The 19,564-nt window shown below is 30.7% G+C and overlaps 2 protein-coding genes across 6 annotated transcripts in view; both read right to left on the bottom strand.

Annotated features, from left to right (window-relative positions):
• Nucleotides 1-5,465, bottom strand: part of LOC115244223 (phosphoribosylformylglycinamidine synthase) — a 12,210-nt gene extending 6,745 nt beyond the window's left edge. For both annotated transcript variants that reach the window (XM_029821693.1, XM_029821692.1), the window contains exons 1-4: nucleotides 4,886-5,465; nucleotides 4,636-4,777; nucleotides 4,349-4,499; nucleotides 3,254-3,644 (exon numbers count right to left, since the gene is read on the bottom strand). In XM_029821693.1, coding sequence (XP_029677553.1) covers nucleotides 3,254-3,644; nucleotides 4,349-4,499; nucleotides 4,636-4,777; nucleotides 4,886-5,154 — 953 coding nt within the window. In that variant the 5' untranslated portion in view covers nucleotides 5,155-5,465. The remainder of the gene's footprint in view (nucleotides 1-3,253; nucleotides 3,645-4,348; nucleotides 4,500-4,635; nucleotides 4,778-4,885) is intronic.
• LOC115244221 (rho guanine nucleotide exchange factor 11) overlaps nucleotides 19-19,564 on the bottom strand; it is a 38,431-nt gene continuing 18,885 nt past the window's right edge. The window contains exons 20-28 of one of the 4 annotated variants that reach the window (XM_029821688.1): nucleotides 13,155-13,426; nucleotides 11,736-13,064; nucleotides 11,126-11,242; nucleotides 10,629-10,802; nucleotides 10,038-10,261; nucleotides 6,447-6,597; nucleotides 6,182-6,228; nucleotides 2,659-2,791; nucleotides 19-1,815 (exon numbers count right to left, since the gene is read on the bottom strand). In XM_029821688.1, coding sequence (XP_029677548.1) covers nucleotides 2,693-2,791; nucleotides 6,182-6,228; nucleotides 6,447-6,597; nucleotides 10,038-10,261; nucleotides 10,629-10,802; nucleotides 11,126-11,242; nucleotides 11,736-13,064; nucleotides 13,155-13,426 — 2,413 coding nt within the window. In that variant the 3' untranslated portion in view covers nucleotides 19-1,815; nucleotides 2,659-2,692. Of the gene's footprint in view, nucleotides 1,949-2,658; nucleotides 2,792-2,827; nucleotides 2,907-3,671; nucleotides 3,786-6,181; nucleotides 6,229-6,446; nucleotides 6,598-10,037; nucleotides 10,262-10,628; nucleotides 10,803-11,125; nucleotides 11,243-11,735; nucleotides 13,065-13,154; nucleotides 13,427-19,564 lie in introns of those variants that run through there. The other 3 variants (XR_003885334.1, XM_029821689.1, XM_029821690.1) reach the window with 3 other exon arrangements.

Genomic DNA, 19,564 nt, shown 5'->3' with positions numbered 1-19,564 from the left:
AAGTATTTAATTATCTTAAAAAAATTTAAATCTTCATTAAAAAAAAATAATTTCTAAAATCGTAAAATGAATAAAAAACGAGAGAAGATTATGCTAGTGATACATATCTGAGACACATTTTGAGACATCCTGCATGAATTCACACGAGCGTGGTATATGTGTGTACGAAATTTATTTAAGTACGTAAACTACCGTCTACTTTATAAAAAAATTGTATGTTTATATTTGTAGATTCTTGGAGTCTTATATTTTAGAATCCTCGTATCCTTGGATTTTAAATTCCTAGATTTTTAGACAAAGCAGATTTCTCAAAAATCCATAAAATCTTAGATGCTAAAACAATTTCTAGTGTTTTGCTCAGATATTTAACGAATTGTGGAAGCTGTAAATCGTGCAAAATTTTGATCCACAATTTTTTTTATTATGTGTAACAAGTTGATCGTCTCAAGACTTTTTTCTATCCAGTTCTTTTATAGATATTCTATATGTGAGTATCGAATTGTTAACATACATCTTATGATCACCATTTGTAAACAGTAGCTTTTTAATGCACAATTTTGTAAGAATGTGAGAAAATCGCATTTTTTATGTAATTTCTCTTAATATCTCGCAAAAGGATTTTTCTATATTTCTGGTATAAAGAATCGAATATTCACAAGCTATCATATATAATTTCCATTTTACTATTTTTTGAAATAATGAGTGGAATCCAGATTTATATGTTGCAACATTGATATATGCACGAAAAATTCAAAGAAATTAACAATAGTTATAATTAATAATAATTAAAGTGTACAAATTTTTCGCGCATAACTTCGTTATCCGTTTTTGCATTTACATATAAACCGGGCTTCTTAAATAATAATAATAATATTAATAATAATAATATATAATATAATATAATAATAATAATAATATACAGGACTCGCAGTTCGCAAAATAACAACACGATGATGTACAAAAAGTTGCGTCTGATAGATTAATGCAGATTATGTAAATCTATTTACATAAAATCTTTGGCAAAATCATCGATCCATATTTTGGTGAATACAGGAATGAAACAAAAGTTTATCAGCTGTTTTATTTTGATAAAAACTTTTGAAAAATTTAACAAAAAAAAGCATGGGTAGTATATATAATATCTTAATTAATCGATATTTATTGTTAAAAAGATATACGATTCATGAAACATGATATTTAATATAATCATTATATTATATTATTAATAATAATTATATTACTCACATATATATAATCGTGTTTAATAATCTGAGTTAAGCCGATATTGTTCGGTATACACATCAGCAAACAATTTTCTTCTGTAAGATTATCTTGAAGGAACTTTATATGTGAACAATCTATACAAATTTGGCAGGACATGAAAAATCACATTGCATAAGAAATATGCGACATATGTTTTCGGTGTTTTACAAAGTAATAAAAAAGATCATCTAGAAAAAGAGATAATCTGTGAACTCAGATTTGTAGTACATATCGTATTCCATAACATTATGCATCGAATTTCTATTAATTGAAAAAAGTTACAGTATATAAATATATGTTATCATATAATCAAATATTATCAAATGTTTTTCCCAAAAATTTTATCAGATAAATAAAACAGCTAATGACGACTTGTTTCTCTCTTCTGTATATACGTAGCATTATTATCCACAGTAAAGAATTATATGTCTCACACACGTATATATGTATCGTTCGCGCGTTTTTCAGTTTTTTTTCTACAAATAATTCTGATCTCTTTCGGTATACGAGAACGTTCCAGCACCGCTCATGAAATGCACCAAGATCAAAAAGGATATGATCGACGGAACGTTTTTTCAGCTGCGTTTCAGCCAACGCTGTCGCCCATCATCTCGGTTTCCGCTTGAAGCTTAAGATTTTCCGTATTCGAATCTCCAATCGTTTCTCCGCGTGCATCGACGAACTCCTGTTAACATAAAGTATGTTACAAAACGTAATATAAAAAATATATAGAGATATAAAAAATTAAGAATGTCACAGACTAATCATAGAGGTCAATCATTCGTTTTGACCTAATCTACCTTTTCGAAATTGCTCAAGTGTGATCAATCGATTCGCCTATTGTTTACTGCGTAAGAAGTTCTTTCATATGTCTCTGATGTCTAAGATTCTTGGGCTCTCACTGCAGCCACATTGGATTATAAAATCAGATTATGCGCGTATGTTGTGTGATGGTAGAAATAAATTACTTTTTTGTATCTCATTTTGTTTCATATCAGATAGAATAAATTCTTTCTTTACAGAGGGAGGATAGTTCATGAATTAATGGCTGTCTAAATAGATTTGATTAATTACTAAGCTCAACTTTTGCTGGAAATCTAGGACATATATAGATTGATTATACATGCATTTAGTAATGAAGAACAGTTAAAACGAAAATTTTCGATATATTTTACCTATTTATACTATCAAACGTTAATATATAAATTTAAATAAAATAATCATTCATGAAATAAGCTAAATAGCTAATATATAACAAATAAAGAAAAAGAAAAAAAATAAAGAATTCCAGAAATTGACTCAAGATTATAAATTAGAATAAGAAGACATATTATATATATTATACCTCAGATTTAGACTATTCCAATTGTATTTCAAATTTGTTATCAACAAAAGGATATGATCGACGGAACGTTTTTTCAGCTGCGTTTCAGCCAACGCTGTCGCCCATCATCTCGGTTTCCGCTTGAAGCTTAAGATTTTCCGTATTTGAATCTCCAATCGTTTCTCCGCGTGCATCGACGAACTCCTGTTAACATAAAGTATGTTACAAAACGTAATATAAAAAATATATAGAGATATAAAAAATTAAGAATGTTACAGACTAATCATAGAGGTCGATCATTCGTTTTGACCTAATCTACCTTTTCGATATAAATTTAAATAAAATAATCATTCATGAAATAAGCTAAATAGCTAATATATAACAAATAAAGAAAAAGAAAAAAAATAAAGAATTCCAGAAATTGACTCAAGATTATAAATTAGAATAAGAAGACATATTATATATATTATACCTCAGATTTAGACTATTCCAATTGTATTTCAAATTTGTTATCAACATTCTGCATCAGTACTTGAATGGTTTAAAGTTCATATACAATTTTAAAAAAAAGATGTAAAAACATAATACATATACATATAATTTAAGATTATAAGACATCTTCTAGTTTAACTCTTGAAAGTTTACTTATTCATTGTGTAAATTTACCTGAAAGGTGCCACACCAGTTGGAAAGTTGTGTGTCTCCGCTGTAAAAATGAGATGCTGCTTCATATCTTCCAGATGAAAATTGCTACATTTGTGAGTTTCTACAGGACACAGGACAGGGACTTGAAATCCTTCTATAGCACTGCTGTTATCGCTAAATTTAATTACATTGTTCGAATTTGAGTAATTTTGTGTGTCCATAATCATGTCAATCAAGGATTTTTCTTCTTCTTTACCATCCAAAATAATACGTCCCTTAAAGAACCAATGACGACTATGTTCACTGTTAGATTGGGCAAGGTCAAAACATTCTACGCTTGTTGGATTACGCTTTAATTTCTCAAGAAATAATTTGGTATAAAAGTCTAAATCCCAGTCGTCAAATGCCAAGCCTGCAAAATAATATTGATCATTCGTTTTGACCTAATCTACCTTTTCGAAATTGCTCAAGTGTGATCAATCGATTCGCCTATTGTTTACTGCGTAAGAAGTTCTTTCATATGTCTCTGATGTCTAAGATTCTTGGGCTCTCACTGCAGCCACATTGGATTATAAAATCAGATTATGCGCGTATGTTGTGTGATGGTAGAAATAAATTACTTTTTTGTATCTCATTTTGTTTCATATCAGATAGAATAAATTCTTTCTTTACAGAGGGAGGATAGTTCATGAATTAATGGCTGTCTAAATAGATTTGATTAATTACTAAGCTCAACTTTTGCTGGAAATCTAGGACATATATAGATTGATTATACATGCATTTAGTAATGAAGAACAGTTAAAACGAAAATTTTCGATATATTTTACCTATTTATACTATCAAACGTTAATAGTAAAAAATTTAAGTGATTTATTGATTTGATTTTGTCATACTCTAGTATTAGAAATTATTCATGGGAATTGAAATGAGAATTTGAATTCTGATATTTGTCTTGCTCACTCTTGAGCTTCTAGATTTTGATAATTATTACACATTTGTCAAATTTTACTTTAAAAGATATATACTGAATATCTATGTTCTTACTTTTAATCAAAAGAAAAGTTGTAAAAGTCTAAAGTTAATTTTCTTTAATTACACACACTTACAAGCACTTACCCAATTTCAAATTAACTTCTTCCAAAGCTTTCCTGCCTTTTTTAATTAGGTCAACTTCAAACCATTTCTCTGGCCTAAAGCCATGATCAAATGTTTCAACAGGTTTTACGTATCTACATTCTGTCATTTTATCTCCCAATATCTCTACAATCTGTGGAATAATATGTGCAGTGTTATTTTACAAAGAAAATATAGAGATTGTTTTATATATTAAATAAATTTAATAGTTTTAATCATATCAATGAAAATCACTGATAGTTGAGTCAATATAAAGAATATACACATACGTCATTTTCTACTTTCTTATCGACAAGCCCTTTAAATTTGATACAATATCTAATTGACACTTCTATTCTCGTGACTTTATTCAATTTCACAGATTTACAAATGGACACTACATTAGTGGAAAATGCTGTTGAGAAGTTCAACCTATAACGATAGAAAATTGTTTTATTACAAATCATAAAGAATTAATTTTTATAGAGCAGAAATAAAAAAAGTACAATTAGAGAGATATTAGATGTGTAAATTTTTTACCTGGGTCCAATTTCAATAACAACAGCATCATCTTGAATATTATTGAATACACTGTCATATTGCAAGCATTCTCGTTCGAAGGGAGGTGACAAGATCCATTTTAATATCCTAATCTCTTCTTCCCGGAGCGGCTCGGTGATCTCTACGTAATAACACAATTCTGTCTCAAGATCGGTCACCGAAGTCTCGATTTCCGACACCTTGTGTAGTTTGCTCTTCAGCTGTCCCGCCTTCAATCCGGGAGCCTTGTAAAACTTTAAAATGCCCATTTTCGAATGAGCATATGTATAATAACGAGAGAAAGAAAGAGAGATGCTGATAAATTGACAGACACACCGAAACTATTCAAGATTAGAGATATCGAGCTGTGGGGGGTATAACTTTAGCCATTTATCTCATTATTCGACGATAAATTGAGATGATATCGCGTAAACTTTGTGCAGCAAGAGATGCCCTTGTTATCATTAATTACGATTTTGAAAGTGTTGTCTATTCTGAATAATTAAGAAGAAAGATCAACACGATAAGAGGGTAAATCACAAAACTAAGTCGAATAATGACATGGGCTTGCCTACATAATTCGATAAATAAGTCATCAATTCAATATTTTTCAAGCACATAACGCACAATATGCAACATTTTTTTAAATATATTGCGATTTTTTAATTTTTTATATTGATTATCGTAATAATTACATGTAATTTCATGGCGGATTCCAATAAATCAATGGAAACATTATTGCGAAATAGTTTGAAAACGCTGTATAAAACTCTCTAAAAATTACATAAAAAACCAAATAACGAAAAATATCATATAATTATAAATATTACATAATTCGAAAGTTATATAAAATAGATATAAATATAGGATACACAATAATTTAAAGGTAATTAAAAGATGACAATTGAAAGGTATCTCTGAAAAGGCTCAATAATATTTCTAGCCATTTCCATTACCATTAACTTTGAATATAATAACTTTGATGAAACAGAGTAGTTTTATATTGTTTATTAAATAATAACGTATTAAAAAATAATTTTGAGAATAATTTTAGAAACAATTTCTATACACTTTATATAAATAATACTTAAAAAATACATTGTAATTTGTTAATTCATTGAGAGTAATGAATATAAAAATGCAATTTAATGCAACACATATATATTAGGTTGAACGGAAAGTTCGTGCCGTTTTTTGAGTCTTAATCTGTTAGGAAAAAACGGAACGAACTTTCTGTTCAACCCAATATTAATGAATATATAATAAAGTATAATAAAGTTAGAAAATCTTTCTTACATCGCGAATGATGTCATCGGTGCAACTATCTTGATGCACGACGTCATCTGTAAAAACAAAATAATATACATTATTGGACTACTTTACAATTATTTAAATGCATCTTCTTTTAAACATATTGCAAGCATCTCGTTACATGAGCAAATTATGGAGAGAAAGATAGACTATGTATTTTTGAAATACCTGTCATATTTTTATAAAGTTATTATATAAATATATTAAAATAATTGTGTAGAGGTAAAATTAAAATAAATAGAGGACTAACCAGTTGCTGTTTGCGTGTGTGTTGTCGTGGTTATCACTTCTGAAAATTCACGGCGCTGTACGTCGGTGTCAAGTGCATGTATACGTTCTCTACTTCTACGCAATTCTTTTCGTAATTTTTCCCGTTCTTCTTCTCTCTCCTTTATGATTTCCTGCAATTCACTCAAATTTAGTAAAATGTTGAAAAACACGAAACTAGAGATAAACTCTGTTTATCTTAGTTGTGTTTTCTTGCTATTTTTCATAATTAAATGTGTATCCAAGTTTTGAAAGAAAAAAGAAAATGCCTACACACAAATAAAAAATGCTCTAAAATAGAAAGATATAAAAGATAATCAAAATTTTGCTAAAGAACAGAGATAATATACAAAGATTTTGGAAATTTATTTTTTTAGACAGAAACACACACACATTCTCTCTCTCTCTTTCTCTCTCTCTCTCTCTCTCTTTCTTTCTCGATGAAACAAAATTAAACTATTTGTAAAAAATTATATATATATAATTAGTTTGGAAAAAAAAAAATTTACATTTTACATAATATCAAGAGTTTATAAAAAGCGGTAATAGAGTCACAAATGTGTGTATAAATTATCTTTGTACATAAAAGTTGGATCAAATATTGACAATGTAGCTTGTCTTTCTTTTTGCTCTCTTGCAAAGTAAAGTGTTTGGATCAGAGAAAGTAAATTTGCTTCATAATTGTTTCATAGTTATTAGCATTATTTTAAATGAATTTTATTATTATGTAGATAACAGAACACTTCAAAACAGGAGATAAACATTAGTTTATTCTTAGTTTATATAATTTTTAATTTCGTGAAAAAATTACACATAATCTCTCTCTCTCTTTCTCTCTCTCTCTCTCTCTCTCTCTCTTTCTTTCTCGATGAAACAAAATTAAACTATTTGTAAAAAATTATATATATATAATTAGTTTGGAAAAAAAAAAATTTACATTTTACATAATATCAAGAGTTTATAAAAAGCGGTAATAGAGTCACAAATGTGTGTATAAATTATCTTTGTACATAAAAGTTGGATCAAATATTGACAATGTAGCTTGTCTTTCTTTTTGCTCTCTTGCAAAGTAAAGTGTTTTTGATTATCTTTATATCTGATTCTCTGAAGATCAGAGAAAGTAAATTTGCTTTATAATTGTTTCATAGTTATTAGCAATATATTTTTATATTATTAAAAACACGAAATTTTCGAAATTTTCTATTCATATTAAAGTTTTATTTTTGCCAGAGTTTTAATTTTTAATGTAAATTAAGAGAAACGAATCATATGATAGTTAGATAGTTATATGTTTGTGTAAAAAAATAATTATTCTTATCACATTTTATAGAGTTCTGGCAAATTCCTAAATTAATATTAATATGATATTTATATGGAAAATTAGCGGTAATAAAAAAAGATATGGAATTTTCATATAAAAGCATGAAGTTTAAAAATTTTACAAATGAAAAATTCAAGAATCAAAAGATTTAACATTTCAAGTGTAAAGAAAATATGTATATATATGTATTATATGAGATGACGAAAGGTCATTGATTGCGATCGTTTGTTTGTCGCTTTGTGACGCTCGTAAAAGGCAAACTGCTTCACATGATATCAGTAATTGCTTCATTCACAATTGCTTCATCGATGTTGAAAATATATTATAAGGTTATCGTGATTTCGAAAGAGGTAGCGTCTTTAAATATAATACATCTGAAACTTATAAATTAATATATCAATAGATTTAATTAATTATTATATCTATAAAATAAGTTTATTAAAAATAATAATAATAATAATAATAATAATAATAATAATAATAAAATATTATCCAATAATGTTATTAAATATTTTATACATATGCAATAGTATCGCATTTCTAATGGTTTTTGTGTCTTAGCATTAAAAATGATTAGTGTTCCATATAGTAGCAAAGATTTTATGTAAGTAGACGAGTCCTTTATATACGCAATTTACATAACAGAAGAAAGAGAAAGAAAAATAACAATATACAGAAGTCTTTCATATTTAATCTTGTCATGCTAATAAATTTAAATTTTATTCGCAGAGAGAATTTCGTTCAGCTTACTTCCTCTGTCTAATATTCTTTTTCAAAATCGAGCATGTTTATAAGTATATTTCAAGATTTAGCTGCACTTATCAATCATTTCAGATTATGATGTGAAAAGCGAGGAAATAGCGAGCAAAAGCGCAAATGAGCAATTAAATTCACATAAATGTTGATTATCTATTATTACTGTTTGCTGATAAAATTACTTTAATTTGTGAAATAGATTTAAAAAATAAATATATCTCTCCAAAAAAAGTTATATAAATGTAATATAAAATAGATGTCATAATTATTAGTTGTAATCTATTAAGTTAGCGCAAAAAAGATCTATTGTATTTTTCAAATAAAGCTAAAAATGGAATTATTCATTTTTAAATAATTGGTTATCAATATATTTTCCGCATCTAGAAATTTTTCGCATCATAATTTTTTTCTTAGAAATTTCGTGGACTTAACATTATGAAAATATATTTTAATAGAAAGATAAGAAAATCATTATATTAATATTTGATAATAGCCTGAATGTAACGCAGAACATATGTTTTGTGTCTCTATCTATAAAGAGTACATCAAAAGTTGACACATCAAATTTAGTAAAATGTTGAAAAACACGAAACTAGAGATAAACTCTGTTTATCTTAGTTGTGTTTTCTTGCTATTTTTCATAATTAAATGTGTATCCAAGTTTTGAAAGAAAAAAGAAAATGCCTACACACAAATAAAAAATGCTCTAAAATAGAAAGATATAAAAGATAATCAAAATTTTGCTAAAGAACAGAGATAATATACAAAGATTTTGGAAATTTATTTTTTTAGACAGAAACACACACACATTCTCTCTCTCTCTTTCTCTCTCTCTCTCTCTCTCTTTCTTTCTCGATGAAACAAAATTAAACTATTTGTAAAAAATTATATATATATAATTAGTTTGGAAAAAAAAAAATTTACATTTTACATAATATCAAGAGTTTATAAAAAGCGGTAATAGAGTCACAAATGTGTGTATAAATTATCTTTGTACATAAAAGTTGGATCAAATATTGACAATGTAGCTTGTCTTTCTTTTTGCTCTCTTGCAAAGTAAAGTGTTTGGATCAGAGAAAGTAAATTTGCTTCATAATTGTTTCATAGTTATTAGCATTATTTTAAATGAATTTTATTATTATGTAGATAACAGAACACTTCAAAACAGGAGACAAACATTAGTTTATTCTTAGTTTATATAATTTTTAATTTCGTGAAAAAATCACACATAAAAAAATGATAAAGCATGTATAAATGATAATTTTATATCATATGTCACTCTTTAAGAATAATAGATATAGTGAAAGGTATAATGGAAGGTATAATGTATCATTTTACCTTCATTTATCTAAAAGAACGACAGAATTCCAACTACAATCGTGAAGCCTATCGTTTCTTGTCTGGTCAGAGGCAAATGTAGTGTTAGTATTCTGAAGATGTTAGATAAGTGAAGATAACGAGAATGAAGAAAATAGAATATTTTTACGGCATACTTACCAGGAGTTGTGACAGTTGCGAAAGCTGGGACGTAAGATAATGACAAATTGGCTGCATCATCCCCATGATCGATTGTTGAGAATGCGAATGGTTTCGTAGCGTGGGACAACCGGTAGCTTCGCATGCAGCGGGAGACGATAATGCCGATGCTCCACACGATGCAAATATCGTTTCCGTTTCGCTTACATTTAATGCAGAATTCAACATTCCCACTAGATGATCCGCTGTAGGAGAAAGTAAAATGTTAATATATGTAGCGTGTTTACATTTTTTTTTATTCTCCCTTTTTTCATATAAATTATTGAGAAATAAATACTATTAGTTGGATGTATTAGTAATACTATTAGTATATGCTATCCATTTGCTTTAGTATAAAATTATATTTTTTTTGTGCATTTTAAATCAAATAAATAAAAGTTGGTCAATTTTCAAAAATCTTCTTCAAATTTATCATTTTTTATATATTTCTGCTTTCAATAATATATCAAGTCAAACTTGAATATTTTGTTTAGAAAAATATATATTTCTCTTCAAAATAGTTATTTTATAAGTATTAAAACTTTAAAAAAAGAGTTTGCCTCTTAATAATACTTTGGCTAATAGCAGCAAGTATAAGTTCAGCGGGTTCTTTCTCAGCGGATGGTTCAGATGCTATGTCTGCCACATGCTCGAAATCTTCTTTAGGAATATTTAATATATCTGCCATTAATATGTGCTTCTCAAGTAGAGCCTGTTTGATTATTTCGTCCTTACGCCTCAGACATTCTGGAAAATGTCAAACGTCCATATATTTTTTTTTTGCTATTAAATTGTGTCTTGTTTCAGTGAAATCACAAAACTGTGCAAATTTTTTCTAAGAGATTTTATGTTAAAAATTATTAATTGTTATATATATCGGTTATACAGTATACTCGATACCACAATTATTATATGAAAGTATATATAAGTGCAATAACTTTTGCAATATCATTCAAATTTGGTAAAAATTTCATGTAAAATGTCAGCAGTATTTAATAATTTGTTTTAAAACGGTTAAAATAAAATAAAATAAAATAATTTAAAATTACATTAAAAAAAGAAACTTGTACCTATTGGTGTAAGGACCGGTTCTGCAATATGCACCGGTGGTACCTCTACATGAACTTCCAATGGATCTATCAATGAGAGCTGAGTGCATGTGACCATTCGTAAGGGCTCCGCTACACCTACATGTAGAAAAAAAAATATGAACCATCTTAAAAATGATTTAATTTTATTATTATTATTATTATTATAAACTACTAGAAAATGTTTTGTTAGATGTGTATTATACATATGGACATTAACTATAATTCATGTTTAAAAGTTCTGATTCCATATTGCAGATATATTTGATTGAAAATCATTCTTTCTATTATACATTCCAAAATAAATAAACTATGTGACGTGCAAATGTCACACAATACGCATTAAATATAATATAAATGTGTGAAAGAATATGTGTATAATGAAATGTGTCAAATATTGTTCCTTCAGCTCATGAATTAACCTTTAGACCGCCGGGAAAAAAAGTGTAAAAATTCCTTAGAAAAAAATGCATATATATCAAAGATATTCAATATAAAGGCACCGTTGAGAACTCGCGCCACTATAGTGGCGTTCCGGCGGTCTAAAGGTTAATGTCTGCGGCTATAAACTATGTTTTACTCGGAATACAACCTGTCATGGGCGATTCAACAGTCGATTGCTGTTGCGTCCGTTGTTGCGTTTGTTCGATCGTGGGAGTTTCCGTAGTAGTGGTGTTTTCCGGTGTCTCCTCATCATGCTCCTGCATACCGGCAGCAGCGTTTTGTCCAAGCTCCCTCGATTCTCTATTCTGTGATTGAGCCTTCTCAACAATTACGCTGTCTGCTTCTGAAGGCGATCCGTCTTCCATCGCGTGCGTCGGTTCCTCCGGGAGCATAGTAGGCGGCGTTGGTCTTCTTCCTTGGCGATCGCGCGCCTTGTAAGCTTCCACGGCTTCGGAGATGTGTTTACACCAGAGCTTGCGCTCCGCGGAAGACGGCGCCACTAGATTGTACATTTGCGCGCCGTTCTGCGACGTATTAACCAGATAGAGAGAGTCCTTCTCGGCGGCATTGTGGCGTACGAGTACAGTGGACAGCTTGACGATTGGACTGAGCACGGAATTGCCTGCCTGGTTGGTCGTGTTAATAAACTTAAGCAGATATTTGTCGTCTTGTCGATGTAGGAAGAAGATTGTATCATCGAGCAGAACTACATGCAGATCTACCGGTTTTGGCACCGAGCGATTCGGCATCGATCGATTCGGTTCGGTGCGTCGCCACTGCAGCGGTCCCTCGTAAATCAATTTGCGCTTCGTGATGTCGAGATGCTTGAACTCCTGTACGGTCGGGTGATCGAACTTGTCAAAGGCCGATCGATCGATCGTTCGTTGGATGTCTACAAGTCGCTGATAGTCCTCAGCCTCCTTCACCGCCTGGTTAACGCGACTCAGGATCTCTTTACTGCGTTCGAGACTTCGTAACACGGCCGCCTTTTCTTTCTCGTTACTGTCAGGCGTGTACTTGGCAAGGTTTTCGAATAGCAACGGGTACTTGGTGAGTCGCAGCATACCGGTGAGTATGTGATCTTTCAACTGAAGCCGGCGGCACAATGGATTCGCTTCCACCTCGTTCAGGAAAGCGTTCAGCTTGGAATCCTTGCGTCGACGATCGCGCAAAGCGTCCAAGGCAACTTGTTGCTTAGCGCAGTAAGTCGACGCAGCCTTCTCAAACGCCTCGCCGGCCTCACCGTCAAACATCTCTAGCAGAAGTTCACCCACGTCGCCTACACATGGGTTCTCCTTCTTCTTTCGTTTCATCGACTGGTTGAAGCGCGAATGGATCATCAACATCTCGTCCAAGTTGGAGAAAAGCAGCTGAATCTGATCCAACGGCAGCACTTGGGACTCCAACAAAGGTTTGTGGAAGACGTGCGAAAGCACTTTCAACGCGCGAACGTGGGAACGTTCGGTGTGAAATAATTCTGGAAAAAAAAAGAAAAAAAGATTTTGCAGATACTTTATTAATGCGACCTCTTATATCGGGGCAATTTTAGAACAAAATGATTACTCACCGTTAATAACATCCTGTCTCTTTTTCTCTGAATTGCTGAGTTGTGTGAGAACGTCCTCGCTGACAGCCTGGCTCCAATCCGGCGGATCAGCCTCGACATCGACGTCACTGTCCCACGAAGTTGAAGCGTTTGCCGCCGATGTGGTGGGATGTACCTGCTCCAGGCTGGTACTGGGACTATCCAGACTCCTAGTCGATAGGCTGCTGTTTGATGAACTGCCGGCCGAATTCCCGGGAAAGGTTCCGGAAGGTTCGCAATCGCTGGAACCGACTCTATAGTCAATCGTTAGCAATTTATGAATTTTGTTATCAATTAATTATAACATCTAGTATCTTTCGACGCAGTTCGCACTATCATATCGATTTTATAAGCAGGATACACTCGACTCTTGATGCCATAAAGACTCTGTCGTCAGATGTTGAAAATTAAATTCTCTTTTTCTTTAGTCCTTTACTTTTAGAGACGTATCATATCGAGAGTTCGTACGTTGAAATACATCAAATTAAGAAATTTTTTCCGTCATAATAGCTTTTAAATATTAAAGATTTTCCTTTTTTATTTCATATAGAAAATATTACACATATAAATTAATACATGCAGTTTTTTCGCTAATTTATAATCTTATTTTTTATCTTATATATATATTAAATAAATAAATAAATAAATATATATATATATATAATATTAATAAAAACATATACATGTATATATATTTTTTTCGTTTAATTTATAGATATTTCTAATTTTAGCGGAAAAATTGATAAGATTTTTGAGAATAAAGCTGTAGAAAGCGAGAAAATTTTGATTTTTTCTCAACAGAAATAAGCTTTATTTTATCTTTATTTTATCTGTTTTTTTTTTTTTTTTTTTTTTTTTTTTTTTTTTTTTTTTTTTTTTTTTTTTTTACGAAGTTGGACTTCATAAATATTTCTTATAAACAAGAGTTTTGCTCCAGATTTTTCTATTCTACCAATAGGAGATTTCGCTATATATAAAATATCGAATAAATAATCGGTTATCGTAATAAAGTCGAGTCACTTCTTCACATCGAACAAATAGTAACGGACACAGTTTCGCTGCGACAGCAAGAAATCTTTTTTCCTCGCGCGATGGATATTGATAAAAAAAATACCTTTCGGACCTCGTACGTCGTTCATTAAGACAGCGCAGATGATCGCGCGCAGCGATGGTAGTGGCAGCGTCGTCACTCGGCATAAGTATTTCGGTAATGCTTTCGTCAGCATCCGAATAACCCTTGGGGGTGGCGGCGGCATCAGCTGATCGGTCCGAACGTAGGGTTACCGCCACCAACTCAGGATCGCTCGGGATCTCGTTACCGTGAGAAACAAGACGAGGGCGGACGCGTCGGGAGCCGTGTTGCCTCATTTTTTTTGTTTGTTTTTTATTCCCTTTTAGTCCTCCGAGGGCTTCATCGACATGTCATATACGACACGAAGAAACACACGCGCGTGTCCGCACACTTTGCCCGTGCATGCATTCAATACAGATATTCTCGGCTTCTTCTCGGTTTATATGTTATTATACTTTAGCTTTAGGGTAAATTTCACATATTCATGTTACATGAAATAAAATATTGTTATTAGATGAGTTATTTAAAATATTTAGATTAATAGATTGATAGTAAAACAGCGAAATTTTAAAGGTCGCTGGTTCAATATTGAAGGCTGTATAATACAGTACAGTGGCATTTCAATCTAAATTGTATGTGAGGTAACGTTCCCAATAAAGAGAGACCTTTAAAAGAATATGCAGAGAATAGTAGTCACGAGCTATATATCTTTCTTTTTAATACATTTGACAGAAATTTTCTCGTAAAAATATTGATAGTGCTCGACAATAAGAGAATATGCTTAATTCTCAGTAAATGCCATAGAATCTTTTTTAGGAATCCCTTTTTGATATAAAAAATATATACATGTATATTACTATAACTAACTTTTTAAATATTCATTTTAATGTATAATATATGGGCCCCTTTTTTCTCTTTTATTTAAAAAAATTTCTGCTTTTATATATAAAAATCAACTATGATCTACGTTATATTTTTTTCTTCAATTTTCTGTGTATAAGTGTTTATATATGTAAGAGAGGAAGAGAAGCTATTTATCAATAACTATTTATTTTGTTTTTTTTTTTCATATTTTTTTTTTTTTTTGATTGTAAGAAAAGATTGTAAAGTATTAAAAAAGACAATCTATTTTATTCAATAATAAGAATTTTTGAATTATTGAATTCAATAAAATTATTCTCATTTACATTAACACAATTCCATTAACATCTTACTTATAAATTCACTTTAAATTTCTTTTACATATCATTATATAAATCTGCCCTAAACCAACCAAAGCTAAAAATTTATAGTGCCTAGAAGGCAGGAAAGATAAAATATTATGTAACATTGATAATATATGATAATACTAAACTTTATACTTTCACTTGATTCCCCAGCATTATACTTTTTTTTATGTATTTATCAAGAGTTTCTGATATACCGTTAATGAAAGAATCTCGAATTAGAAAGCAAAATATTCGCGTTTATAACAAGTTTTAGTTTTGATCAGTAGTTTCAATTTAGTTTAATCTTAATCTTCTTTCAATCCAGTTTAGTTTCAATCTAATCTAGTCTAGTTCTCTTACATTTTCAAAGTTTACAGAGCATTCTATCATTTTACGACACAATAGTATAGCACCAAAGTGTTATAAAAATTATTGTGATTTTCTCACTCGTTATTTCTCAGCGCCAAAATAGTCAAAATAATCATTAAATCGTTATCAAACTCGTGCCTCCATATAATGATAAGAAAGTTTTTAAATGCACATGCATTCATATGGGATATACAAATTTCTAAGTGGAGGCTGAAAGTATATAATAATATATAGAGAAAGAGTCTCTCTTTTTTTCTTTCTCACTCAAGTAAGCGCATTTTGCACTAAATGTCTAAAAAATTCGTGGCTCAAAGAATCGCGTTTAGTGAAAGACTCTCTGTACAATCGTATTGATTCGAGGATATCGATCGCTTCGGAAATAAAAGCCAAGACATATCCGTGCTCTGACATCATTCCATTTACCAGCGTGCACCCATGTTAGAGGAACCTGATAAAAACGGATCGGTTTTTTTTCTCGTTCACACAATCTCTTATCGATTCTTTAAAATAGAGGTAAAATAAAGAGAGAGAGAGAGAGCTCTCGTAAAAGTCTTCAGCCTGCAAGTATAATCGCGATTTTGAAGTTTTAGATTCTTTGATCCACCTCAGTTAACACATATCGTATTTTCTCAAATAAAAATTGTATCTATTTATCTATATAATTATATCTATTTTCTCTAAAGAGAAAAACAGAAAGAGGGTAGAGAGGGGAGATAGGCCTCTAATCTTCCTCATTCAAACCGTGATTCATATAAAAAATAATTTTTTTTTTTTTCATATTCAAATTCGTCGTTTTTCTTTTTCAAGATGTCGATACATTTTATTGAGTGTAATATGTGAAATAAAATTTCAGTTTTGTGTTACAAGTGTGATCTTGCACTTTAATTTCACACACACACAAAAGGCATTTCGTGTAATTCAAGTTTTTTAATCGCACGTTAATTTACGATAATTTTATAAAAAGAACTAAGTACATAATAATTAAGTATACGAAATAAAATTGTTTTTTATTTTTACGGTAGATAATAGCGGTAAACAGTTCTTTTCGTAGAATTAATCCAATAGAAGATATTAAAAAAAGGACTATCTCTCTAATGAAGAGATCACTTTTAATTACTCAAATGCATTCTAAAAGGATCACAATAAATAAAACCGATTGCGTATTTTTTTTTTTTTAAATGTAATAAAAAATATATATATATATAATTTAGTTGTATTGCACGTATGTATAGCGCGGCTCTTTTCTCTCTGCATGCCTTTTTAAAATCATCTCGAGATGCTCGAAATGCGAAGGCAAACGCCGTGCAACAAGCACCGATAGACTCGCTTGTCATTCACCAACAAAATTACGAGCACGAGTTCTCTGGCCGCTGTATAAATAACCGCGCATAATATAGCTTTTTTGCAATTCGTGATACATGAATTTCGAAATATGCGTTTAATATATCATTTATCAGTATGTTATTAGTCCTCCCGGATCGGTTATCAATTATTTAGAAAACGATAATCGTGCAAGTCTTTCTCGGATTTAGATATTTAGTCAGTCGAACGTTCCCTAAATTACTTCCTTAATTGACTTTCAGAGATAAAAATGGAAAGCTATGCAGCGTCAAGTTAGTCGCAACGTTCCATTTAAAAATACTCTCGCACTGATCAAATCAGAATATCGTTAATTCGGAACAAAGCAACAAATTTTACCGAAAAATCTCGCTAAAATAAAAAAGCAGATAAAGCGAGATAATAAGATCGAAGTGAAATGTCCAACTATTTGTGTTATAAAAGATAAGAAAATCCTTCTTTAACGACATAAACTTTTAAAGAAATTCTATTTCGCGTGCTTGCTTCCTATTCTTTATATAAAAAAAGAATGATACGCGATGCAGTATTTTGTTTGCATAATTTAGATTTATTAAAATACTCGAAATATATATTTTGTTTCATATTGCCCAATGTTAATTTTGAGAAAATATTCCAATTATTATACATTGCGATCACTCCCCATATGATTTTATTTAGAATAAATTGTTAATGATAATTTTTTACACCGAGAGATATGTGTGAAAGTGCTTATTTGAAATATATCCAAACAAAATGGGAAATACTTTTCAATGACATATATCTCTGCCAAATATTTATTATTTCTATGTTAATAACGATTATAAATTAACACAGCAACGACAGCCTTATCAATCAATTATTTACTCTCAATATTTTCTATTGCAAATTTCTAAATTTCAGCAAGCAATATATACAGAATGAGTCATTGCAAACAGAACACTTGCATATCTCTCTTAGATCTAAAGATACGACGAAATGTGTAATGCATAACTTAAATGAGATTCTAAGCGTTTTTCATATATACAAGTTGAATGTATGTTAAATAAAAGAATTTTATACCTTAAAAAGATCTCTGTCCCTCCCTCCCTTCTTGTATAGTTTTAATTTCTATCTTATTTTCGTATTTATAATTCGGCTGATATAATTACAGTTTAATCACATACAACCGTATCATCGAACCTTGATGTATGTATATCAACTGTAATAGGCGTAAGAGATAAAAATCCATGATTTTAAAAGAAGCATTAATGATTATGACAATTTTGAGAAACAAGATTTTAGGAAAAAAGACTATGAATCTAAAAAATACCATGACGTTCATTCTTTCTAAATTAAATGAAAAGATATTTAAATATCTTTTTAAAGAGATTTAAATAGCGTATACTTGTCTATAAAAAGCATTTTTACAAGGTAAAAAACCCTTAATAATCAAAGATTCAATCATTGTATCCTATTGTCATTAAACAATATATCGTATTGCCATTAAACTTTCCAGAAACTTGCGCTTAGTTTCCCTTAATTGTTAATCCACATATCCCCATCGAAAGAGAGTACGATTTTATTAAAATACGAATAGAAAAAACGGCGTTGATTCATATTGACTCGGAAATTGAGTCAGCTGAAGCCACTGGATGCGAATCGAAAACTGCATAAGAATTTTAATCAGTAAATTTAGAACGACTTTTACCATCGAATAATTAAGAAAAAGATTATAAAAGCGACACAAACAGATCCGAATCCGGGAGTGCTCTCGTAAGACTTCGTCGAGTCGAAGTCTTTGCCGTGCCAAACGGAAAAGCGGCCGTTTCAAAAGCGTTCCGAAAGCGTGGGTGTTTCGTGCTGTCGAAGCTACGCAATAGCCCATCCGCGGAATTGAACGTCACACTGAAGGCCTCCCGAACGAAAGCCCTGTATACACCTTCGTACGACAAGAAACGAGTCTGCGCTCTCTGCACGTGTTCATTATGGAAAACTGACTGGGGGAGGTGAGGCGAGAGAAGGGAACGCTGCCAAAAATTCACAGAGATCTGCGTTTCATACGACTTTAGCAGCACGTGGAGTTAAAAGCCTAGTCTAATCAGTCTCTCGTTCAACTCCATTTTTAACAACTCAATCCAATCGTCGAATTCGAATTTGACAATTTGTTTTCGATCAATATGATAGTGCGAACATTTCACGCGCTCTTTACACGCGTATAAGTTATACTGAAAACATTTCAGAGATTTTCTTGTGGCTGCTGCATTCAAAACGAAATAGATTTATAAATTCAGAAGGAAAAATGGAAAGAAAAAGTTAAAAGAAAGTACAAGCGTAGACAAAAGAAACAGATCTTTCGAAAACAATATATAGCTATCTAGTGAATTACGTCAGAAGTGAGATAATTTCTCCTAATATATATATATATA

This window comes from Formica exsecta, unplaced genomic scaffold (assembly GCF_003651465.1).
Source record: "Formica exsecta isolate Colony F162 unplaced genomic scaffold, ASM365146v1 scaffold80, whole genome shotgun sequence".
NCBI classification, from domain to species: Eukaryota; Metazoa; Arthropoda; class Insecta; order Hymenoptera; family Formicidae; genus Formica; species Formica exsecta.
The sequence above is the reverse complement of the archived record's forward strand: the minus strand, read 5'-3'. Positions and strand labels throughout refer to the sequence as shown.